Source organism: Athene cunicularia (assembly GCF_003259725.1).
Source record: "Athene cunicularia isolate RWA chromosome 4 unlocalized genomic scaffold, athCun1 chr4_part1, whole genome shotgun sequence".
NCBI lineage: Eukaryota > Metazoa > Chordata > Aves > Strigiformes > Strigidae > Athene > Athene cunicularia.
In genome coordinates this window covers 25010383-25036371 of record NW_020799098.1, presented here as the reverse complement: position 1 = coordinate 25036371, position 25989 = coordinate 25010383, and the positions used below count along the sequence as shown (strand labels likewise).

Here is a 25989-nt window from a genome sequence, read left to right as displayed (position 1 = left end):
TACCCCTGTACTCGGCACTGGTGAGGCCGCACCTCGATTCCTGTGTTCAGTTTTGGGCCCCTCACTACAAAAAGGACATTGAATGACTCGAGCGTGTCCAGAGAAGGGCAACGAAGCTGGTGCAGGCTCTGGAGCACAGGTCATACGGGGAGCGGCTGAAGGAACTGGGGGTGCTTAGTTTGGGGAAGAGGAGTCTGAGGGGAGACCTCATCGCCCTCTACAGCTACCTGAAAGGAGGGTGCAGAGAGCTGGGGATGAGTCTCTTTAACCAAGTAACAAGCAATAGGACAAGAGGTAATGGTCTCAAACTGCACCAGGGGAGGTTTAGACTGGATATTAGGAAGCATTTCTTTCTGGAAGGGGTTGTTAGGTGTTGGAATGGGCTGCCCAGGGAGGTGGTGGAGTCCCCATCCCTGGAGGTGTTTAAGAGTAGAGTCGACATAGCGCTGAGGGATACAGTGTAGTTGGGAACTGTCAGTGTTAGGTAAATGGTTGGACTGGATGATCTTCAAGGTCTTTTTCAACCTAGACAATTCTGTGATTCTGTGAGTCACTTGCCTAGATGGGCTCCAGAGGACCACCTCCAAGGAGCAGAAGCAGGTGCAATAGAAACAGTGTCTAGAAGAAGGTCAGAGCATCGGCAAGAACCAGGCTGCAGTTGAAGTGCTGTGGGTCACCTGAACTGGACCAAATAACCTCCAGCACAGCCCTATTATATCTGTTACCTCATAAGAGTTGCAGAGTCTCCACAGTCCAGGAATCATCTGGAGGATTGCAATCTGATGAAACAGTAGAAGTTTAAATTGGCATTTTGAGAACAACCATCATCTCTGGGAACAAGTGCAGGCTTGGATTACAACAATGAACCCCAGAACACTGTTTCTTCTGCCTTCTTCAAAAGTGTTACAAATCACATTTACCAGTGTGTCTAACTTTTGCAGTGAAAGCCATCTATAGAACTGCCGTAATTTTCCCTTCTTCAGTTTAGCTGGCTGTGGAGACAGTCTATGCATAGAGAGGACCCCCTTTCATATTAATATCTGTTTGCAGTGAGCAGAGTACAAGATTAGTTGTAAAGTAATAGTAAGAGCAAATGTTGTCTTTCATGTCAGGGATGTTGGCCTATCCAATAAGTCAACATCTGTGGCTACTGAACTCAAGGATTTGTGGGGCAAAGGCAACAGTACCATGATGCTAAAGTTGTTTCATATAATGAGTATGGTCATAATCTAGGGCATAACAGAATACAATGACTAGAGGAGGAAAAGGGCTGAAGAACTCAGAAGCAACTCAGACAAGAGCAAGATCAATGGAAGAAATCCATTTGCACAGAGCCTTTGCTTTTCCAGGCTACTTGGTCAGAAATCATAAGTTCATAGATCTCTGCTGACCTGGCTGAATGATCCAGTTCCTCCTGCCATAACACCCAATGCCTTCAGCAGGCATTTTCTCTTGGTCTCAGCAACATACCAGACTGTCCTGACCAGGCGTAGCAGGTGTCTCCACTGCTCATGAAGCCTTCGATCTGCAGTGCTTTGAGGACTAACAGACTACCTCAAATCAGCTCTGTTCATAGGACTATTAGCCCCTGGATCGCAGTGTAAATTAAAGCATGGCTTCTGGGGAAGAGCAGCAGTCTTTCCACTGACCCATGGGACACAATTCTTCATTTACCTAGACCTCAGTAAAAGATTAGCAGCAACAACCATGCTAACAAGACAGCACTTGTGGCACCTTGGAGAAAACACAACATTTAGGGTTAAGAGCAGTTTTCTGGTTGTTTGGGGGTTTTTTATCATTAAAAAATTGCCTACAAGCACTGCCTTCAAGCACCCCAGCAACTGAATAGCACTTGTATGACCCCTAGAGGTCTCAGGATTTAGGTGAGGAACCGTCTCCACAGGAGGAGCTTTTTGCAAGGTGCTGACTTTTACAACAGAGACATCTGGGTCCTGGACTCATTCACACCACCACCCTTCTCCTCTACTCCTCTCCCCTGGGGCAGGACCTCCAGGCTGGTTTGCAGATGAGGCGTCAGGAACCGAGGGTCCCAGTGTAATACTCCTAATGACTCAAAACTTGCTGGCTTGAAGCACTGCTGAGAATTCATGCTCAGTGGTGCTATGCCGAATAAGCACTTGTCCAGCTCACTCCACTTTGAACCATGGCACTGAGAAATGCTCTTTGTTACAGTTCAAACAACCTCTGCAGGGTCGTGAACACAGCATTCAAAAGCAGAACTAAGGCAACACACCTGAAGGTGATTAAGTTTTGCCCATATCTGAACACCAGACCCCTGGGCTCACTTGCACCACGCTACTGGTTCAGTGCAAGTGTGTGAGGGGCCAGGGTACCCTTGGGTTTGTGATGTTAGCGTTAAGTCGTTATGAAAAATTCCTATCCTTTAGATGTAAGGAAAAAGATTGTGTCATCATCACCATTCTGTTTCCAGCTGTGCTAAAAACACTAGAATAAAAGCAACACAAGTTTTACTCACCACAGATATTGGCAGTCACCCTGTGCAGCATCATGCTGAACAAAAGTGGGCATAACATGCAGGACACAACAATACATTTAAACAGCTCTAAACCATGTCAGAAGCACATCTATCAACTTCCTGCAAGAAAGCAGGTGAGCTGGCAGAAAATGATTTGAATATACGTGGGTGCCAGAAGGAATTTATAATTATAAAGTAACCCAGAGGAAGCCAACATTCCAAACCATATATGTGATAATCTTCATCCTAAGGGCCACCAGACACCTTTGGGAAAAGAGCAGAGGGATGAGGTGGGACTAGTTTACCAGTAGACAGTGGCAGTGGGTTCTCAGGGTCCCACCTTTCACTCACAAGCTGGTGCAAGCTTGGACACATCATGACTTGGGATAACCTAGCACCCCTGTCCTGACTGAGCCCCTACCCCAGAACAGACCTGCTGCTGCAATACAGCCCCAGGGTGGGAGCTGCGTTTGACATGCTGGCACTTCACCCCTGGACAAGGCTGGCCAGCGAATAGGATGTGAAATGGAAGTAGCTATGCAACAGCAAGAGCATGCTCTAGTGAACTCACTCACAGGTGCTGATGAATAAGACTCTTGGTAACTTTACATCTTTTACCTCATTTTTAGCTAGTTTTTCCCCTCGCTTTCCTTACCCTCCTTTTGCAAAAGCCATGTAGCATTATTTTGCAACACAGATGTGTCTACTGCCTTCCTCTAACCAGCTTTGGCCCTAGAAGTCACATCATCACTTTCATCACCATTGAACATGGACTACACATTCTAGCAAAATGCTTTATCTGTGAAGTGTTTTTCTAACCTCTGGAGGCTACTCCAGATGACACTAACATTTATCTAACTTTCTAGTTAGAGTCCATTTTTGTTAAAGCAAAACACTAACAAAAGGCACTCCTGCCACTGAAATACAGTGAGCAGCTTGGTAGTGTTCAGCTAGAACTGAAAATACAGAAGTAATAAAAGAGCCAGATCTATTACTTACCTATGGCACACTAACAACAGAACTAGATGCATGCATTAATCACAGTATCACTCTTTATTTGTTCACATAATATTGGCTCAATAACTTCCTGCTAACATGTTCTTAAGCATGTTAATGGAGAATTCGCAAACAAACAGAAAATATAGTGTTATTATGCAGTATTTAAGACCACTATTAGTTATCTGTTAGTGGTGACACATAACAAGCAAATACCTAGTGAATACCAGTTTACCCATTTTATTCACTGAGACACTCTGCCTACAATATTCTGGGTTAGGTTTAAGCAATCTTTAAAACCATGTTATTCTGTGCTCGAACACTCTTCCTTTGCCAGCTCTGTCACTGCATTCAGAGTAACCAAAACCAATGCATTCTTCAAACCAAAGGGTAATGCAGAACAGACTTTGTGGAGTGCAGTCCCCAGCAACTCCTAACACCACAGATAAAATTTCTTCAGTGAAGAGAGATATGAATAAAAATAATGGCATATAAAAATCTGTTTCAAGTTCTTTCGAACAGAGGTAAAAGTTTGTTGTGAGTAGCTGTGTTAATGTCATAAGACACAGAACCTGGTAAAGATAAAGGTAAAGATAAAGCAAACAATACTGACTCCTCAAAAAAAATCTGTAATTCTAGGTGGGTTACTTAGAAGATAGTACTGAATCACTTTTTAAATAAATATTTTCAGGAACTCTAACAAAAAATCCCCTTTAAAACTGTAGCTGCCATTCTTTTAACCTAAATCTGTGTCTTCTGGATGTTCACTAGATTGATATGTACTCTGAAGCAGGAGTGCCCAAGAACAGACCAAGGCATAAAGAGTTCTCTGCAAAAACTGCATCTGAAATTAAGCACAGACCACATACTCCACCCTGGTATGCTCCTCGACAACTGATATCACTCCCTGAAGAGTTATATGTGGATTTTGTCCTGCTGCAGATACCCCTAATTGTCTTCGCAAACACAAGGCTAGAACTACACCTGGAGATGTGGCACTGTCACAGCCAGCCAGAGCAACACAGGACCGTGCATGACCAAGGATGGCATGATTTAGTTCACCACCAGCCTGCTGCAAGGTCAGTCCCTGCACCCCAAGGGAACAATTGCCATGTATTCCTGGCCTTGCAGACCTTCAGTGGTCTGTGGACTACAGACTAGGAATCAAATGCCCAAAAAGTATAGAAAGAAACATGTAAGAACAAACCCGTGCTGGATACTTTCAATCTCAAGTTATTCCTTACTGCAAGCAGTGTAAAACCAGTATTGTTCACTGCCACCTTGCAGAAAGGAGTTCTTAAAAGCTATCTGGAGACAATGAAACTCTAATTTGCACAATACAAAGGAGATAAACTACTCTGCTACCTCTTGTCTTTTCCACACAGCTGGACTTGTCTTTAACAAAGAAGAAAGATTTCTCTTTTCTAGTGAACTTCCCAATCAGTGAGAAAAGAGATATTCAGCTTGCTCTGCTCCTTTAATTGAGCTCTAGGTTACTCACCTTGCCTGAAAGTACAAAAGTGGTGGTTGCACACAAACTCGAGAGTCCACCTTTGGTCCCATAGTCTGTCACTGATGATTTTAAGAATGCAAACAGGAGTCTATGTATTCTTTTCTTCAATGAGTAACAGAAGTTTGTAAGAAAATATGTATTCTTCCCAGTTTTATAAACAGAATGAAAGGAATGCCCTTTCATCCCATGCTCCCCTTTTCCCATCTCCTAACATCACAGGTCTTACACTTCTCAAACTGGGACAGAAACACACAATCAGTTCTTGCTACACTCCTACACTTCTTGGAAAACAACTCTCAGACACTTCCCATAGTTCTGGCAGGGTCAGAGAACAAAGCTTTGTTAGCCAGAGGATAAAACGTGCAGATAGCTTACAATGTAACATCTGAATTCCTGAAACATGCAAAAACCCAATTCTCTATTTCAAGATATCTTTACCCTCCAGGATGACCCTTTTGGGTTTAGCCTGAATCCTCAGGCTGCAATTTCCACAAACAGAAACAGATTTCCTGGGGTAGCTAAGGTCATCTCCCACCCTTCTACACCACTGGGACCTCAACACCCCAAGATCCCATCACACTTCATCTTCATTTCTGTAATCCTTCTCATGGAAGAAAGCACAGTGAAGGCATCACAGGAGATAGCTTATATTTCTTCTCATTTTAACACTGCAATGACTCCATACAAGAAGGGACAGGTGATCTCTCTGCTAAGAGATGGTACAACAAAAAAGTCTGTCAGTTCATTCCTCAAAGGCCTCTGTAGCACACAGATCTCAGTGTTTTTACAGCATCATTGTCCTCCTCAGAAAATATAGTCACACTGCTGCCTTCATGTTAAGCCTGCAGAGTTACTCAGACAAGTACTTAAATTGTTATTTTTCTGCTACTATAATCGTAGTCATTCATCAAATTAATCATTAAATCATCATTTAATCTTCCTCAGAGAATTACTGGATGTAAGCATGAGAGACACATAGGAAAGAAGAAGAGACCAGGACAGACGGAATTAAATTAAACATTCCACTCAGCACTAGAGTTGTCACATACTGTTCTGACTGTTAACATGCTTGGCTGATTTAGAGCCATTTTTTTTCTTATTGAAATCACTAAATACAGAGATACACAAACGGAAGACTTTGGAGGGACACTTAAACTACAGCCCCTACAGTTTAGTTAAAAACTTCTGAGCTAGCTTTAAATCAGCTAGCTCTCATATGGCTGCAGTAGCATGAACCTTGTCACCAGAAACATGGCCACACAGCATCAGATTTTACCCTGGAAAATGATTGAGTCCAGAGATGAATGAGGGCCCTAAAGGTGAATCTGAGGGCCCTAGCATGAGGCTTGACAATAACAATTCAGGTACCAACGTCTACCTGCTGACATCATCTGCTGCTCACATTCTTTATTGGATCTGGCTCTTATGAACTAAAACCAAAAGTTTGTTACAAGAGCAAAATGAAGATTCACCATACGTAAATAAAGGAAGAATGCCTGGTGATCCAAAGAAAAGGATAATAGAAAATAATTAAAAAGCAGTTCTAATAGTTAATAAATTCAAATAGTTAGGAATAATTTTCAAATCATATTCTTGTAAGGAAAAGAATTCCTTAGTACTATCACATCTTCACATAAAACATTCTAAGGAAGTACAAAGTATGATTTCAGCAGCATCATCCAAGCGTGCAGCATACTGAGAAGCACCAGCATGATAAAGAGACCCATGATCCATCTGACTTCAAACTTTCCCTTACACATGGCAAGCCCACAACTGTATACCCACATTCTGCAGCTTGTTCTGAACAGAACACCATGGGCACAACCAAAGAGTAGCAGTATGCCAATAGATTTTTCTTTCACATTATCTCCAATTCTCTAAATCCATATAATCTTTCAGCACTCCCAAGGTGTTCCTCAGCCTTCTCACATATTGTACAGACTTCTTCATTGTCACACACTATGTATATTTGATGCACCCAGTTCCTACATTGGAAGAGACAGTGAACAGTAACTCTTTCTTTATGCCACCTACAAGCCTTAGACAAACCCTTGGTTATCAGTTTTCCATGCTGAAGACTCATGTTCTGAATTTTACCCTTATCTTTAAACACTTCGCTCCCCAGGCTTTTGGAACAGTATTTTCTTCCACAACAAATAACAAATCAGTTTCCTCAAACAGACAGTGTAAGTGCCAAACCCTGAACTCCATGGCAAATAGGTTGCAACCATTTTTCTGCACAGTGAAAGTGAACAGCTTGTTTTCTAAAGGAGCTATTCAAAGTTACTGCGGTTGACTGGGAACTGATAATATACAGGGAACACACTTGAGACTTTTTCCACATACTGAGTTTATTCTTGGCTAGCCACCCAGTTTAGCTTTACATTAGAACCTGGACTTTAAAGCTTGCATTATGTATGAGAATCCAGATAAGCTTACAGCATTAATAGTGTACACACAAAAGAAAACCTGCCATTAGCAATTCAATGTATAATTTACATCATAATAATAATTAAAATTCCCTTTCTTCCAATAAATTTGGGCATCGTAATGACATCACTTTGTCATTTTGACTTCTCCTCGTTAAGTTACAGCTTCCCAGGTATGCTCCTATTAACTGCAACAATTATGAACATGAGCTTTATCACATGAACTTTTGACTGGGATCCATTACAGTGTCATTCTGCCTCTCCTACTGCATCTAGAATATCATGGTTTCAAAGTTCAGGGTGCTTTGTAAAAACAATTTATCAGCCATGGGCATGCCTGGGGTGCTGGCTTCTCACTTTACAAATGACATCTTCCAGAGCTCTATTAGTCTGAGAGGGTTAACAGAAAGCAACACACAGAAGAAGGGGTTTTGGTGTTGACAGTGGCAAACACATTCACATACATGTAAGTATTAAGGTGTTGAAGAAGTAGTGTTGATTACAACACTACTTTAATAAGCCTCTAAGATACTTTTTGCTACGTAACGCAAGCAGTAAACAGTTTAAAATTTCTGTATTAAAGACTATGTAAGTGTGGACAAGGACACACGGGGTGAACATTGGTTAAGGTCAATAAAATGAGCAGAGACAAATGTCACAGCCTCCTATTTTAGCAGTCTCAAGCAGCATTTAAAGGCCCATCTTGCACAAACGCCCAGGGGAATGAGACATCTAGGAAGGGCAGGAGAAGCCCTTCCTATTATTCGGCTCGAGAACAAATGAGACACCCTCTGGATGAGGAAGAAATCCTGGGAACCTGACTTACTGAAGCCATGGTGACAACTGGGTAATATTCAACAGCAGGAATAATAATTAGTAAGGAGAAGATCAAGGTAACCATCATATTCAAGAAGCTCAATGGTATTAGAAGTGAAAGGCACAGCAGATAGACAGGCAGAGCCTATGAAATGATAGGAACAGTGATCAGAAATAGCCATAACAAAAGGATAAGTTAGGAAGACAAGCTAAAAAAGGAAAAAATAAGGCAATGCCATGAAGGGATGACTTCCAGGAACTGCCACCATGGCACAAATACTTTTTTTTTTTCCAGGAAAGAAAAGGCTGGTCAACTTACAAGGTGCAGAGATGCAGCCCTGTGAATACCATACTCCCTGCTAGGCTGTCTGCTCCATCACTGCAATGCTTCGCTACACTCAGCCTGAAGTCATGGCCACCATCCATAAAGATGAAGCACATAGTACTTACCCAGCAGCATCCATCAGGGCTGCACTCCCATACTAAAAGGCAAGCACAGTCACTAACAAAGCCCTCAGCTGAGCAGTGCCTCAACATACTGTTCCAGCCTACAGAATCAATATGTTTATTGTTACAGAACACAAGACAAAGATCTCAAAAGCACTCCTGTCCTAGAGCTCTGCTGAAACAAGCTAACCCAGTATATTCAGATTTACAAAATCAGTGTGTTCATCTTCAGTTAAGCTGCTTTCCCGATGACCAACACACTCATAAAAAACACCATGATAAAAAAAATCCACATGAAAAACCTGTCCATTACTTTTGCAACTTTTTTCCACTCAATTCCTTTGGCCCGGTTTGCTTTATGGTCTCGGACACAATTAGCAATATACTCAATGTTCTTAATCAGTGTTTTGTAACAGGAACAGCAATTAACAGTCTCCCTAACATTTTCACCATGAACTCCATAGCTTTTATTCAAATTACCATTGAGCTTCTCCTTAAGATCACAGTCATCATTCCTATTGGAAAGGTGACTCCTTACCTCTTTGTGCCTCTTCTGACACCCATCATCCCCCTCTAAATTACGTTCTTCCTTCTCTCTTTTCGAACTTGTGCAATTTTCACCCACATCATAAACACAAAAGATTTTTGACATGTAGTTCAAAATAACCACCCTGGCCCATTGTGGAACAGGCTTTGCTTCTGAGCCACAGTGATGGAGATTCATTATAATGATCGTCAATGCAGTGGAAGCTGTGATCATGGTCATAGTTGCTATGTAATACTTCCCTGGAACACAAAATAAAATCATATTAAAGATGCTCCCCTAATAAAAAACTTCAATGCAGAAATAATGTGACAACATTGTGCTAAACATAAATGCAAGCGAAACCAATTTTTAATCACCCTGATTCTCTGTACTAAGATCACACTTAATTTATCATTTAAAAACAAAGATTAAAGCCATTAAAGTAAAATCCAATAGTCATTACTGGCATGTCTTTATCAGATCAGTAAGTGACTACTGTATTAGGATGGTAAATATTTGCAAGCCAAAGTCTCTGATTTCTCAAGATATACCCATTCAGAAAGCAGCTTAAAAAAGGTTTATCAGGAGCCTTGCTCTTTTCCTGGTGTCTTCAAAATCACAATGTTGATGGCTTCACGTGGCACATTAGAAATCCCACTTCCTGATGTATTAGCAAAAGCGATGGTAACGCTTTGTTGGAGCTATTGACACATTCCACACCAGCAGATGGATGCCTTTGCATTCATGCAGGCTGGCATCAATGACAAACAATGTGCCACAGACAAACATGATGCGACCCCAGTTTTCATAGGGGTTGCAAAGGATGGTGAGGGAGAGCACAGAAATAGAGAAAGCAGACTGAAGCTAGGTCCTGGCTCCTTAATTTAGACAGTGCAATAGGAGAGAAGGAAAGTCCAGCAAGCACATATTCTAGGTAGGAATAGTTGCTGCTGGTGTGGGAAATGCATTCAAGAGTCCTATTCATTGACTAGTGTTTTGTCTCAGTTAAGCCATGCAGTTTTTTTATATATTCAGCAATAACAGGAATAAGAATAATGAGATCTGAATTATCTTAATGAAGCTGGAAGCCAGAGTGGAGGCAACTGGTTCTCCAGAACTCCCACCAGGGCAGCCAGGCAGGCTCCTGCCCCAAGGGGCTGGCCAGTCCTGGCAGATGGCAGACAGGACACCACTCTTTCACTGCGCATCAGCTCTTCTGAACTCTCAGGTGTAAATTAAAGTTCAGCATAACGCATTGCCAGGCATTGCAATTCAATGTAACAAGTGTCAGATATTAAGACAACCCTGAGTGTCCCAGCCAGTCCACCCAACCATCTGGATCTTAACAGAAACATATTTTGAAACAGTCTGACCTTGTGCTTACAACTTGTGCTCACACTTCATATGCTGGTTCTAAAATCCTTTACAAGACGTGATAAAATAATTCTAAATGTCTAACTATATTTAGTAAATACAAAATAGCAGCTAATTTATAATTTAAAACAAACACAAAAGACCTTAAAGAGCTGCAGCATACCTGTAAAAATTCCAGGCACATTTTAAATATTTCAGTTTTAAAAATGCATCATCTTTATCTTGCCAGACTGCACAAATTATATAACATTTCCCTGACATACAGCCCTGCTATAAATTAGCCACGTTTAAAGACAAAGCATGTAAAGCTCACCTATCAGAGGTACATTTTCAGAGGGAGGCATGATCTCTGCAACCATCAGCTGGAACACAGTCAGAGCAAGAAGAACCGTAACACCCAGAGACACTTTTTCTCCAGAGTCTGCAGGGAGATAGAATCCCAGTGGGGCCAGGAAAGAGATCAAAATGCAAGGAAGCAACAGATTAAATATGTAGAAAGAAGACTTCCTTTTCAAAATCAGTGTGAAGGTCACATCTGGATAAGGCTCAGAGCAACAGCCATAAGTGATGACGTTCTTGACTGCTGGCATACCATGAATCTCCCATTCCACATCTTCTACGAAGTCAGAGAGGTCACCACTATCAAGAGAATTGATGATGTCTACCTGATTACCATTATAGGTCCACGACCCAAACGTAAGATTGCACTGCTGGCTGTCAAAAGGAAAATAAGATACATCCACTACACATGAACTCTTTGTGATAGCAGGTGCATCCCAAGTGATTTTTCCATCATATCTCAACACAACATTAGTATTCACTGGTTCTGAAAAGTCATCATCAGCCCTAAAAAACAGAAAAGTAACAGTCAGGATTGACAGGCAACAACCTAGAGCGTGGGCTAGGGAAGGTGTGACAAGGGGGAGGACCCTCGCTTCACACCATTAAAGGCATGCTTCTGAAATCATATTTATATTTATACTGAATTTTGGTAGGAACTTGCTATTAACTATTATTTACAGGTACCGGTGCCCATTAATGCCAAAAGTCAGTGCTGTTCTATTTGCTGGCTACAGCTTCTTCAAACTTGACCTCAAACAGGATACAGTAGGAAAATAATCTGCCAGTCACTACTGGCCTGGGAGAGCAGACAAGGACTGCAGCCTTTGTGTACCACTTTTTTGTGGACAATCTTCCAGAGCTCTTCAGCCTCAGCAGAAAGCACTTAATCTGGCAGTGTATTCAATTCCCAGTGCAGAGAAGTTCAGAACAGCTTTGCTGTGTAGCATAATCAATTAGCAGATCATTTATATGGCTTTATTACAAAATATTTAGATTATCAACAACAAATGTTAAGACAACAAACATACCCCTTGCTAATTAAGGTAAAGTGGCAAAAGTTCAGATTCTGTGGGTCAATTCCTTCTTCAACCGCCTCCCTCCCTCAGACAAATATTCAAGCCAATTTTCTCCAGCCACACTCACTTGTTATATAGGACAATATCTGGTCTCCAAACTAAATTGCTTGGAATCCTGATAGAATCCAACCCATCGTATTTATCTTTGTCCCATTTGAGGTATGCATCATACCAGCTTTGTCGAATCCATAAGTAAGTTGACAAAATTTGGTTCCTTTCATCCTGCATAAAAATGTAGAAATATTTCTAGCTGAAGGTGACAAAATCACATCTTAGATGCAGACAGCGTTTGTTGTACAGCTTTAAAGCAGAGCCCAAAATAGGCCAGAACGCTCACAGGCCACAGAGTACTTCTCAGACAGGTACATACGCCCATACACTGATAGGGAGCTTATTTATTTGGACTTTCTATTGTCTAAACCTTCTTACCCCCCCTCCACCCTCCCCCTAGCTTTAATCATAGTTGTCTAAGGCTCCCAGTATCTTAAGAGTTTCCTTTTGCAAGATTCAGAATACCACACAGCTAAACAGGTTCAGTCTAACAAATTCTCTGAAAGCTTGGTGAGGCCTTGAAGTTGTAATTCAGAAGTCTTGAAAGTGATTTTCCATTCCCCTTCCAGACACATTTTCTTTTGCCTTAAAAATATATCTGGCTGAACCAAATGTATAAAAAGATTACTGAAGGCCAAAATAGGGCATTCATGTAGACATTAATTGCATGTTAGAAAAAGCATTTGCTCTTTCTATTTAAAACTCAGAAAAAAATGCCTGAAGGGTGCAATACCAACACCTAAACTACAAAAAAAGTCTTAACAATTCAGCAGCTATAAGTCTGCAGTCTTATAATGGAAGTCTTAGTTTGCAATTAGATAAGAATCTATGAAGGACAACATGACCCTAGTGAGATAGCACTACTGAAGTTGTCACAACAAAATGCAAGTGGCTTCTCCTACTCCATGTAAAAGGTTTACAGCCAGCACATTTCTGCACATCTTTAGAAAAACAGAACTGTACTCTTACTCACCATGTCTTTAATTTGGGACAATGTGATCTGAAGGGTGACATTCAGTACTTTATCTGTGTCTTCCACTGGTCTTAGAGCATTTGAGTAGTCTTCAAACAGCTCATTAAACAGCATGTGAGCGTATTTTCCTTTGGCTGATTCTACAGCTAGATAACAGATACATCAGATTAAGCATGGAGCAGTATCAGAAGATACTACTTGAAGCCATAGAAAAGAAGTATTTGCTATAAGTGTATTTATCACTCATATACTGTAGAATATCCCTTAGTGCATAAACAGAAGTATACCTGAATACCAAATAAGGACAGTGTTCACCTGTACTAGATGAATAGCTTAACTCTAGCTTTTCACACCCACTCAAAAAACCGCACCTCTGCATCCAGAGATTCCTGCCTTTTTTGAAAGTAAATATCATTACCTTTATTTTACTGATGCCTTTCATAGGCATAGAGATTACTTAGTCACACATCTGCCAAGCTAAAATTAAAAGCAAAGTCTGAAATCAAACCTGCTCCCAGACTAATGACTTGTGGTACCTCCCTAAATGCAGCACTGATAGACTCATGCTACTTTCAGAATTTACTTTCTTTAACTACCACCTGGAAGATGTCTGAGCTGATTTCTTCACAAATTGGCAACTGCATGATGTATGAACACATCCTTGCACTAACACCTTCCCAAACCACGTATTTGAAGATGCTTCTTGCTATCTAGATTTAATCACTAAGGACAATTCACTAAAGCTTTGTTTTAAATGACACTTTTGCTGTTCCACACTGTTTTGTGAATGACAGTTTCCACAGGCAGTCTCTGTATTACCTTTATAGTCACACACTTCTGCAAGCAAGAGGCAAGGACAGTTAACACTCACAAGACTTGCACAAGTGCCAGCTGGCACTCGGTAGGAAGCAAGTGCTTTAGTGTACATCACTCTCTGGTGACTCACAGTGACTTCCTGGACTAATAAAGAGTTCAAAGCAAACCTTCCTGAACAAAAAGAAATCCTAAAAAAATCAAAGCTTCACAAAAAGCATTTAAGTTCTGGCTGTACATGATCATTCATTTTGTCTATGCATCAGTAAGACAAAGTAAAACTAAACAGATGAAAGACCATGTAATACACATCAGGACACCACCTCCTGAGTAAAATAAACCTCAATGCAACATCTAGCTATCAAGCAGTATTCTCACCTTGAAGCATCACTGCTGTAAACAGCAACCAGAGAGAGATGGAACTGAAGAACAGGCTATTTCTCTTCATTTCTGCACATTAAAACTGTTCACTCAAGGGCACAAAAACGTTTATCACCACCCAAAACTAACAAAAAAAACCTAAACCCCAAGTTGCACAGCAACATAAGGATGCTGAGGCACTGATGAGCTGCTAGAAGCAGCTCAGTCCTCAGCAGCTGTCAGTCCTAGAGCAGATCGATGGTCTTTGTCCCTGCCACCGCCTGGGGCTTTAACGAACCCTCCCTCCCTCCGTAACCTGAGAGCTGCCTGCTTTTAAACTAATGCTGAGGGAGAAGACAAACGGACGGGGTATCACTAGGAAAACTAGATTGCATTGCAATTTTTACTACAAATGTAAGATTTTGACCAATTCACGAAGAACCCTTTCACTTTTTTTTTTTTGGTGGGCCACTCTTTATTGCCTCTATGTTCAGCAATATCTTGCTCAGAACCAGTTCTGTGGAAGCTGTGGACCCTCACAAAGAATTGATCTGCCTCAGTAATTTCATTGGTATAGTCACACTGTACGTCAACATCCAAGATGTCACAGCAAAAAACCCCACAGTCCACCTACTCCCATGCTGACAAAACAATGTTTTCACCTAACAAAGTAGTACCACATGGAAGAGATGCAGCTACACCAAAGTCAGACAACACAGGCAATGTCTGCAGTAGCCCAGTATTGCTCTGCAAACAAGAACTTCCACTGGTGTAGGCAACTCTGAGACCAGTACTCAGCACAGTCAACCAGGAGCAAAACTGGACTCTGCAGATAAAACATTTCCCAACACAGTACAATTTTTCCCAGGTGAACTTGACAGGATTTTACAAATCAGTTACTGGACAGCTCTTGCATTTAGCCATAGGGCTATGAACATGTAACTATCACACCTGGCCTCTCATCTACCCTGATGGTCAGAACTTGATTAGCTCTGTCTATATTACTCATGCTGCCCAGTTAGTTTCCTAGTACTGCAGGCATTTTCTTATAAATTTCTCACAGACAAGAGATTACTTCCTCCTTTCCACAGTCCATCCATCCTTCCTTACATAGTGCAGCCCATTTTGCCATCCTTTTAGAACAAGAAAACAGTCACTAAAATAGAAAGGTGAAAATATAGAATTAACTGCCAAAAAGAATTGGTCCAGAATAGTTCTGATCCACGCAAAATATAAAATACAGATGATTTACTAGTGTCATTTTTTTGTCTAGAAGGCAGCTGATCTCTCCATACAAATAATTTCTATATAGTAGCACTCCTGGCACTCACTGGCTGATGTTTGTGCTTTTGTGGTGTCTATAAATCAATGACATTTATGGCCAGGTTTAATAGGTAAGCAATAAATAATTTCAGTCAAAGCACCTGTAATGAAATCCATCTCCATCACTTCATCTGCTGAATTGTCAATGTGGGAAAAAAATGGAAGACAGTTTAGAAGTCAAAAAGGTCAGAGCAGCCCACAGGCATTATGTAATAACCTACTTTTTCTGTGGGAAGAAGGTATATGCTGTTAGAGACAGCAAAATTCAGAGACGGAAGATGAAAGATTTCTGGATACAGTCAGATCAGTGCATTCTCAGGGGATACCTTTAGTCCACCGTTCATTGCCATTATGTCAGCAAGTAGCTACTGCTTCGCTTCTCTTACTGTAATTACAGGAGTGACCAGTGGTATGATGTTAAGTGTGCCACTATAAACACTACTGGAAACAAGAATAAGCTTGCTTTCCTACAGGCTTGAGAGAATCTTGTGACCTGTTACACCAGCAATACACATCTGCCAAACAGTGCACACTGATGTACTGTAATTTGCATAAGATCAGTTACATTAAAGAACCCTGCACCTTTATTGTAATGACATAATCTTGAAAGGAAACTGCCGGTTCTCAAAAGACAAAACCAAGAAGCATTCTTACATGCTGTTTACTCAATTTATTCTTATACACACATATATTCCATATATTATTCATTATAAACTTGCAAAGGGATAGATCATAACCTCTCAATTACAACCTATCATATTTCCAGTCATCAAATGTATCCAACAGTTGCCACAAATTGGACATACAGACAGGCAAACATGAGCACACATATATACGAACATGACTGTTCCCTTTGAAATGCTAGATTACACAGTGCTTGTAAAAAACTAAAATACATCCAGAAGCCTTTTCAATATTAAAGATACAAGAAATTTAACAATCTTAGTATGCCAGACCATTTGGCTTTTTACATTTGTTAACAAGAAATCTGATCTGTAGTTTTAATCAAAATGTACCTAATGTAGACATTTTGTGTGAAGAGTATTAACATTAATCGTTGTTCACTGATCTAAGATTCATCTACAAACCCATGCTTCCTCAGAATATAGTTTTAAATTGTGGTGTAATCTATGGCTACACTACTCCCAAATCAAACACCTCACTCAACATCTGAATGGAGCTTAAATTTATAGTTAACCAGTTCTCCTTACAGTAAGTTCTACAACGAATTTAGGAATTACTATAAAGTATGAAGCAGCTTACAAAGGTAATTTAAGAAGAGTGACTGATATGTGGAAGTTAGAATCAAGCCATTAACCTCCCTCAGAACTAGACTGTTCCCAGAAAAATTCAGTTACCTCGTTAGAGTGCATCTGCCAGCAGATGGCCCTGTTAGCCAGCCTACTACCTAGCTATTCAAGACGATTTTTGTTTAATCACACAAAAATCACATCACATTTTAATCCACTTCACCTAATTTCGCTAATTATTTGCCTTCCATTTGATATAAGACAACCAGAGACAAGATATTATTTTAAAGAAAAAAGATAATCAGAAGGAACAAAACCCTTAGTGGCTGAATCGGGTTCTCCCAACTGCCTACCATACATTAGACCAGTCACGAGGGGGTTTCAGGGCAAGCAAATATATATCATTGTCAACAACTGTACAGTACGAAACCATATTTAGAGCACAGGCCAATTCTGCTGATGCAGAGAGTGGTTAAAACCCATGACACAGTATCCAACCCTGCTTCCACATATTTTGTTCAAACATTTGACTTTGTAAAAATGCATATAGGCTATCAACAGAGCAAAACATAGCGCTCATGCTTACATTCAGCAGGACAAGAGTGGACTGTTCATTGGTGCACTGAGCTTGTACACTCATGACATGTAACATTTTATGTTTCTAGAGAAACACACATGTTTTCAAGACATCATCAAAAATTCTGAATTCAGCGTACTGCTCTGAGGGAAGTTTGACGTTGCACGTACTTTTAAGGACAGACTGAAGTAGAGATAACATTGGAGGGACCTCTTTCATATTAAAAACTTCCAACATTAGATATTTATCTCAGCCAAGCTATAAGCAAATCAGGAAAGAAGTTTAAAAATATTTAAAATATTGTTCTTTCAATTAAACAAATCTTTCCTCTCCTGCCTAAAATAACAATTTCTTCCTGAGGCTGAGGCTTTGACATGTACATTTTCAGAATTTTTTTTGAATGGATTCTTACCCTTTTTTTGCATAAAAAGCATTAAGAGTTTTTAAGCCTCCAACTGGAAAAGCTACAGATACTGTATTATCACAGGCCTCAAGGCCTTCTGTACCATTTATAATCCATCCCTTCAGAGAACAATAAAGAAGAACAGATTGGTTTCTAAGCACAGTTTGTAAGAAGTGTCTCACAGTCTGCTTCTACTTGTCTTCCTGCCAATTTTTCTCCCCAGAAGCTGTTGCGTTCACATTCTTTGCAGCATTTGCTACAGAATATTATCTTGTGATGGGGTCAAGCAGCACACTAACTCTTCAGAGTCAGACTTCTCTCCTTAGATTAATTGAAGTCTTAACAGCACGAGTAACAGCAGCTCTTCTTGCCAGTAGAATAGCCTCACTGTGGCTGCTCTGGAGAAGGAGAATACAGCACTTCATTTAGATGCAGCGTGCTTCTCTCCGCCTCATTTTTTCTCACCCACCCACTGCCGCCTCCTTCCTTCTCTCTAAAAATCCCCTTACCACCTGAAACCAGAATACTCATTCACATTTTCTTCCACCCAGTTGTACACATGGAAGATAGGAAATACATTAGGAAGTATTCATAATGTCAGGTCATGAGATAATGTAGAATATCAGCCACATTTTCCAGAGACGGGATATCCTAATGTACCTGTTACTGTTGTGAGTTTTTCTGAATATAAATTTTATTTGGGTCCACTTACACAGGCAGCTCTGCTGACCACCTCCCATCACCTGTAGTAGAGAAATATTTTGCCCCTAGAACCCTTCTATTATTTAATGTGATCTAAAATGCAGCATAATCAACCTTTCTCACCAGGATTCTCACAAGCTGACCAGTATTTTGTCCATCCTTGAGAAGCACTCAGTATCTGGCAGGGTTAAAAGCAAAGCTATTTGTGGTGGTTTAGGCCCTGCCAGGACCGGAGACCACGTTGCCGTTGTCCCTCCCTCACCCTCAGACACAAGAAGGGCACAAACCCCGAGGTTGAAATAAGGAAAGATTTAATACAACAGTGTAATAAACAATCTGAACAACAACAACAATAGCAACAACAACAATAAACAGTAATAACAGTAAACAAGACAAAAGATATACAGAGAAATACCACAGCGAACACAGCCAGCCTGCTGCGCGTGCTCCCCGTGACCAAAACCACAAACAAAACCTTCCCGCACTGCCGCGTTGAACCTGACCTCAGCATGGTATGAATAACCTGGCTGGAGATCCCCTCCCTCTCTGCTGGGGAAACTTAACCCTATCCTAGTTGAACCAGGACATAATCCACCCCTTTATTCTATACTATCTGTGTCATGTCCAGCTGCCATTTATCAGTTAACAATAACAAAACAACAATTTACAAAGGCACAGCATAATTCACAGTGTGTTCTCACCCAGAATCAAGTCCCCCTGTGGTACGCATTGGACTCTCCATTGTCCAGCATCACCCACCAGGTGCACCCAGGTCCCTGAGCAAAAGCAATCCCGTGGATGGGTTTGCCTTTACCTTTGCCTGGGGCAGGACTAAACCAGACCATTTTTCCCAACATATTCCTCGTGCACCACAGGGACTTTATCCCCATCTACAGCACGTGGAGGTTTTGACTGAGCCAGGCCAGCTCAACTGGCAGATCCTCTTGTGTTGACTAGCCAGGTGGCCTTTGCTAGATGCATGTCCTAGTCTTTGAAGGTGCCACCTCCCAGTGCTTTCAATGTGGTTTTTAACAGTCCATTGTAGCGCTCGATCTTCCCAGAGGCTGGTGTGTGGTAGGGGATATGGTAGACCCACTCAATGCCGTGTTCTCTGCTCAGGCATTTATGAGGTTGTTTCAGAAGTGGGTCAGATTGTCTGACTCAATTCTCTCTGGGGTGCCGTGTCGCCACAGGACTTGGGTCTCAAGGCCCAGGTAAGTTTCCAACCATCCAGTGGATACTTCCACCATTGCAAGCACGTGGTGCTTCCTGTGGCAGGTCTGTGGCAGTGTGATGTAGTCGATCTGCCAGGCCTCTCCAAATCTATATTTCAGCCATCGCTCTCCATCTTGCTGGGGCTTCACCCACTTGGCATGTTTGATTGCAGCACACATCTCACATCCGTGCATGATCTCTGCGATGGTGTCAATGGTGAGGTCCACCCCTCGATCTCGAGCCCACCTGTATGTTGCATCTCTACCTTGGTGGCCCGAGGTCTCATGGGCCCACTGGGCTATGAACAGTTCACCTTTGCGCTGCCAGTCCAAGTCCACCTGAGCCACTCTAATCTCAGCAGCTTGGTCTGCCTGCTGGTTGTGTCGATGTTCATCAGTGGCCCGACTTTTGGGTACATGGGCATCCACATGGCGCACCTTCACAACGAGGTTTTCCACAGGGGCTGCAATATCCTGCCACACTTCAGCAGCCCAGACAGTTTTATCCTTACATTGCCAGTTGCTCTGTTTCCATTGCTGCAACCATTTCCACACTGTATTTGCCACCACCCCGAGTTGGTGTAGAGGTAGAGCCTCAGCCACTTTTCCCACTCAGCAATATCCAAAGCACATTGGATGGCTTTCACCTCTGCGAACTGGCTCGATTCACCCTGTCCCTCAGCAGCTTCAGTGACTCATACAGCAGGACTCCACACAGCAGCCTTCCATCGTCGATGTTTTCCCACAATGCAAAAAGACCCATCAGTGAACAGGGCATATCGCTTCTCCTCATCCAGCAGCTCGTTATATGGTGGAACCTCCTTAGCACGTGTCACCTCCTGTTCTGGTGATATCCCAGAATCTTTGCTCTCTGGCCAGCTCATAATCACCTCTAATATCCCTGGGTGGCTGGGGTTCCCTATTCAAGCCCGTTGTGTTATCAACGCAACCCATTTACTCCATGTGGCTTCTGTTGATGATGCATGGAGGAGGCCTTTCCTTTGAACATCCACCCCAGCACCGGCAGTTGGGGTGCCAGGAAGAGCTGTGTTTCAGTGCCGACCACTTCTGAGGCAGCCCAAACTCCTTCGTACGCTGCCAGTATCTCCTTCTCAGTTGGTGTGTAATTAGCTTCAGAGCCTTTGTATCCCCGGCTCAAAAAGCCTAGAGGTCGGCCTCGGGTTTCCCCAGGTGCTCTCTGTCAGAGGCTCCAGGTAGGGCCATTCTCCCCGGCTGCGGTGTAGAGCATGTTCTTAAACTCCTGCCCTTCCCAGACTGGCCCGAGGGCTACTGCTTGGGCAATCTCTCGTTTAATCTGTTCAAAGGAGTGTTGTAGCTCAGGGCCCCATTCAAAATCGTTTTTCTTACAGGTTACATGGTAGAGAGGGCTCACAATCAGGCTGTAGTTCGGGATGGGCATCCTCCAGAACCCCACAGTGCCCAGGAAAAACTGAATCTCCTTTTTAGAGGTTGGTGGGGCCATGGCTGTTATCTTGTTTAACACCTCCACTGGGATGTGGCAATGGCCATCTTGCCATTTTATTCCTAGGAACTGAATTTCCCTTGCAGGCCCCTTTAACCTTCTTTTGCTTAATGGCAAAGCCTGCCTTCAGGAGGATTTCAAATATCTTCCCTTTTTCAAAGACTTCCTCAGCTGTGTCCCCCCATACAATGATGTCATCAATGTACTGCAGGTGTTCTGGAGCCCCACCTTTCTCCAGTGCAGTATGGACCAGTCCACGGCAAATGGTGGAGCTGTGGTTCCACCCCTGGGGCAATCGATTCCAGGTGTACTCTGGATGCCTCTCCAAGTGAATGCAAACTGTGGCCTGCACTCTGGCGCTATCGGAATGGAGAAGAACGCGTTAGCAACGTCAATCGTGGTGTACCACTTGGCTGCCTTCGACTTCAGTTCATACTGGAGCTCTAGCATGTCTGGCACTGCAGCACTCATTGCTGGCATAACTTCATTCAGGCCACGGTAGTCCAGTTAGCCTCCATTCACCATTGGGCTTTCTCACTGGCCACATAGGGCTGTTGAAGGGTGAGTGAGTTTTGCTGATCATCTTCTGGCTTTCTAGTTGACGGATCAGCTGATGGATGGGGACCAGGGAATCTCGGCTGGTGCGATACTGCCACCAGTGCACCATCCTGGTAGCAATCAGCACTTGCTGCTCCTCAACCTTAAGCCGCCCCACCGCTGAGGGATCCTCTGAGAGGCCGGGTAAGGTGGACAACTGTTCAACCTCCTCCAGGGCAGCTACACCAAAAGCCCACCGGTACCCATTTGGGTCTTTGAAGTTCCCTCTCTTGAGACAGTCTATGCCCAGGATGCACGGGGCATCTGGGCCAGTCACAATGGGGTGCTTATGCCAGTCCTTCCCAGTCAGGCTCACTTCAGCTTCCAGTAGGGTCAGCTGTTGGGATCCCCCTGTCACTCCGGAGATGCAGATGGATTCAACCCCACTGTAGCTCGATGGCATCAGGGTGCGCTGTGTGCCAGTGTCTACCAAAGCCTTATATTCTTGTGGGTCTGACATGCCAGGCCATCGGATCCACACTGTCCAGTAAATCTGATTTATCCCTTTCCTCCACCTGGCTGGAGGCAGGGCCCCTCTAATCCTGCTCATCATCACTCACTTCTTGTAAGAATGATTCACTGGTCCCCTCAAGAGGGTCAAACATAACATTGGCCATTCTATTCTGTCTGGGGGATTTCTGACTGGACACCGGAGCTGCGCTTTTCTTGGAGGACTCGCCTTTCGTGATGGTCTCTCCTTTCAGCTGCTCTACTCGTGCAGCTAGGGCGGCAGCGGGCTGTCCATCCCACCTCCTCATGTTTTCTCCATGGTCGCGGAGGATAAACCACAGGGTGCCTCGTGGTGTGTACCTTCTGCTGCCTTTCTCTTGGGTGGGGAAAGGTTTACTTCTAATGGCTGAGACATCAGCCCATGCAGGTGGAATGTAGGACATGTCCTCTTCTATTTTCTGGACCCTCTGAGACAGCTCCTTTACAGCTGAAACCCAGGAATGTTGGGATGAAGGGAGATTTCCCTCATATTTCCGGAGCTTGCCAACCACTCCATCCACTGTTAGAGTGTGGGTGTCTGTCCACCAGGACACTATTGCCAATGCTTTCAAGTGTGCTTCTGGTGCGCTCTTCAGGAACTTACGCCACATTGGGTGTGTGCAAGGGGCCTGATCTGGGTCCATGGGTGACTGCTCATCATTCAGATCACCATAAACCATATCAAACACAACCAGTTCCCTGAGATTCTGAATGCCTTTCTCAATGGGGGTCCATTTGCTTAGCTGACATAGGATATCATCCTTGTAGGGGTACCTCTCCCTTACACTGAGCAGGAGTCGCTTCTAAAGGCTGAGGGTTTGAGTGTTTCCCTATTGCCCTGTCAGTGCCAGCATCCTTGGCCTCTCTCCCCTCCATTTCAAAAGCACTGGCTCCATTGTCCCAGCATCGAAGCAGCCAGGTGCAAATCTGCTCACATCCCAGGCGGCCGAAATCTTTCCGCACATCTCGCAACTCAGGGATAGAGATTGGATCATCACCTCTGGCCCTTTCTCCTGTTCCCATGCTGGGCCTGGCTCATCCCCATCCCCCACTTTGCAAACTGACTTTCTGGTATATTTGGTTTTCTGTATCGGGGCGACTGACACCGGCACTGGCTGTCTCTCTGGCTCAGCTGCTGTGCTGGTGGAGGTGATTGAGACTGGCTCTGCCTGTTTCCCCCGGCCCAGCTGCTGTACCAGTAAGTTCACTCTCAGGTCCTGCAGCCCTTTCTCCCCCTGGAGGGCAGTGGGTGGTATTAAAGAGGACACGGTAGGCATGGGCAAGTCCCCAGCACATTGCAGCGAGTTGTGTCTCCTGGGTTTTGCCAGACTGGTAACACACCCTTTCTAAGCACTCTGCCAGTTTATCAGGGCTCTGCATTTGTTCGGGAGTGAAATTCCAAAGCATTGTAGACAACCACTGACCAGGTCTTTGCCCAGCTTTTCCCACATACCTTGCCACTCACTATTATCTGACCTCGGGGCAGGTTTCCAGGCACTGCTATTGTTAGAGAAGTGCTGCATGGCCCAAAACAAGATCTGGCAGACACCCAGAAAGCAGTGTGCCACGAACACACTGGCCTGAAAGCTCCAAGGATAATTGAAACTCTCAAAACCCCAGAGTATCTCTTCCCCTGGCTCACCCATAGAGGGGGTGAGACCCCTAACAAAAGCCCAGGCAGCAAACAGGTACCAGTCCGCCCCCCCCAGCGATACAAACACATTATAAGCAGTCAATAGCCCGTATAACAGAACAATCCCCTTTATACATTTTCCACCGACAACAAACATCAGCGCTGGGAACACAGAGGGGATATAAGGAACAATCCAGTCCCACCACACAAGCAAGTGGGCCACATTGCAAACATTTTCTTATCAAACAGTACAGAGAAAATCGCACCCAACAGATTGCTCCAACACACACTGGTCAGGGTCTGTCCATTCTTGAGCCTTATTTCAACCCTCTTGTGCCCCACGTTGGTGCGCCAAAAAGGGCTGTGGTGGTTTAGGCCCTGCCAGGACCAGAGACCATGTTGCTGTTGTCCCTCCCCCACCCTCAGCCGGTCAGGGTTGAAAGTTAAGCACAAACCCCGGGGTTGAAATAAGGAAAGATTTAATACAACAGTGTAATAAAGAATCTGAACAACAGTAGCAATAACAACAACAATAAACAGTAATAACAATAAACAAGACAAAAGATATACAGAGAAATACCGCAGTGAACACAGCCAGCCTGCCAAGTGCTCCCCGTGACCGAAGCCACAAAGGAAAGCTTCCCATGCCAGACCTGACATCAGCATGATATGAATAACCCCGCTGGAGATCCCTTCCCCCTGTTGGGGAAACTTAACCCTATCCTAGCTGAACCAGGACACTATTTTATAATTTTAGCTATCAGAGAACTATTTTATATACAGCTCTTTCCCATTGGGATCATTTCCATCTTTGTATCAGGCCTTTGAATAGCTTATCACAAGATCTGCGCTCTACACAAAGACAACCTCTGGGCCTTGACACTGTTCCAGGTCACAGGTTTGCTCCAACAGGAACCCTCATGCTCCAAAACAAAATGAGTTGGAGAAATATTTCTACCCTGTTAGAAGGGTGTAGGCACTCAAGCATCTTCCTCTGTGTGATCACTCTTGAGCCATGGAAGACAGCACACTATCTCAGCTTTTGAAAATAGAGAGAAGCCCCCAGCTACCATTGTAGGCGGAAGACAGCTCTAGGTTCCCCAGAAAGCAATTCCTTCAGCTCGCATGCACATCACAAAAAAATAAGATTAAACTGATATCTGAAGAAGCATGAATGAAGGGCAACAGTTTAGATATCAACTGAAAACTAAAGTTCCACTCTCCAAAATTCAAAGCAGGGGAAACATCCTTTTAAAAGACTACTGAAACTCATCTGGTTCACAAGGGTATCTGCATAGAGGGTCTAGCATCCCCTGAAAAGATCTGCTTTCCTGATAACCTCACATGTAACTTGCAACACAGAATATGGTACACCTAAACTTCTATGTCATTATCCGAGTTCCTCAGAGCTTAAGAGTTCCCTACAACATGCTACAACTAACTATGCACTAATACACTGCAGCTGGCTGAAAAGGCAGGATGCCAAAAGATGATGAAGACAAAAAAAATGCAGACCATAATGTACCAACCTAAACTTTAACTGTGTTTAAGGAATTCATAGACTCCAATTGCAAGATGACTGCTACAACAGTATTCATACATGCTACTTCAGTCTTGTATACAATTTAACTTACATTATAATACAAATATCTTTGAAAAAAGATGCTAAGAAAACATTTATATCACAAAACTTGTCATTAACTAATTGTTACTGCTCCATCTAATCACACACATCAATCTACCCAGGTGACTTCTCTACATTCCCAGATGTTGAGGAACAAAAATACTGCTTTACTCAGAGTGCAAAATACCCACCTCGGCAAAACGCTCCAAGACCTATTTTTTTAAAAATATCAGAGCAACCACATGGAGGAGGACCCAACTCTAAATTATTACAATGCATTTATGCCTGAACAAATATCCCTGTAGGATAAGGCAACCAGCAGCTACTCATCTCTTCAAGGGGAAAAAGATCTTTAGAGAAATCATGGGTTGAGCTACTGAAACATCTTATAGATAGGGGTGCTGACATTCTTTAGAATATCCTAGCATGAACACAGCTACACTATGCTATGGACTGAGCAAAAAAATTCCTCTTGAGTAAA

The 25989-nt window shown here is 43.0% G+C and overlaps 1 protein-coding gene across 4 annotated transcripts in view; it reads right to left on the bottom strand.

Annotated features, from left to right (window-relative positions):
* Window positions 1-14491, bottom strand: part of CHRNA9 (cholinergic receptor nicotinic alpha 9 subunit) — a 42042-nt gene extending 27551 nt beyond the window's left edge. For 2 of the 4 annotated variants that reach the window (XM_026846716.1, XM_026846717.1), the window contains exons 1-5: window positions 14232-14491; window positions 13041-13186; window positions 12084-12238; window positions 10912-11444; window positions 9237-9484 (exon numbers count right to left, since the gene is read on the bottom strand). In XM_026846716.1, coding sequence (XP_026702517.1) covers window positions 9237-9484; window positions 10912-11444; window positions 12084-12238; window positions 13041-13186; window positions 14232-14301 — 1152 coding nt within the window. In that variant the 5' untranslated portion in view covers window positions 14302-14491. Of the gene's footprint in view, window positions 1-3044; window positions 3056-6844; window positions 9485-10911; window positions 11445-12083; window positions 12239-13040; window positions 13187-14231 lie in introns of those variants that run through there. The other 2 variants (XR_003398203.1, XM_026846715.1) reach the window with 2 other exon arrangements.
* Window positions 14492-25989: the final 11498 nt, after the last annotated feature.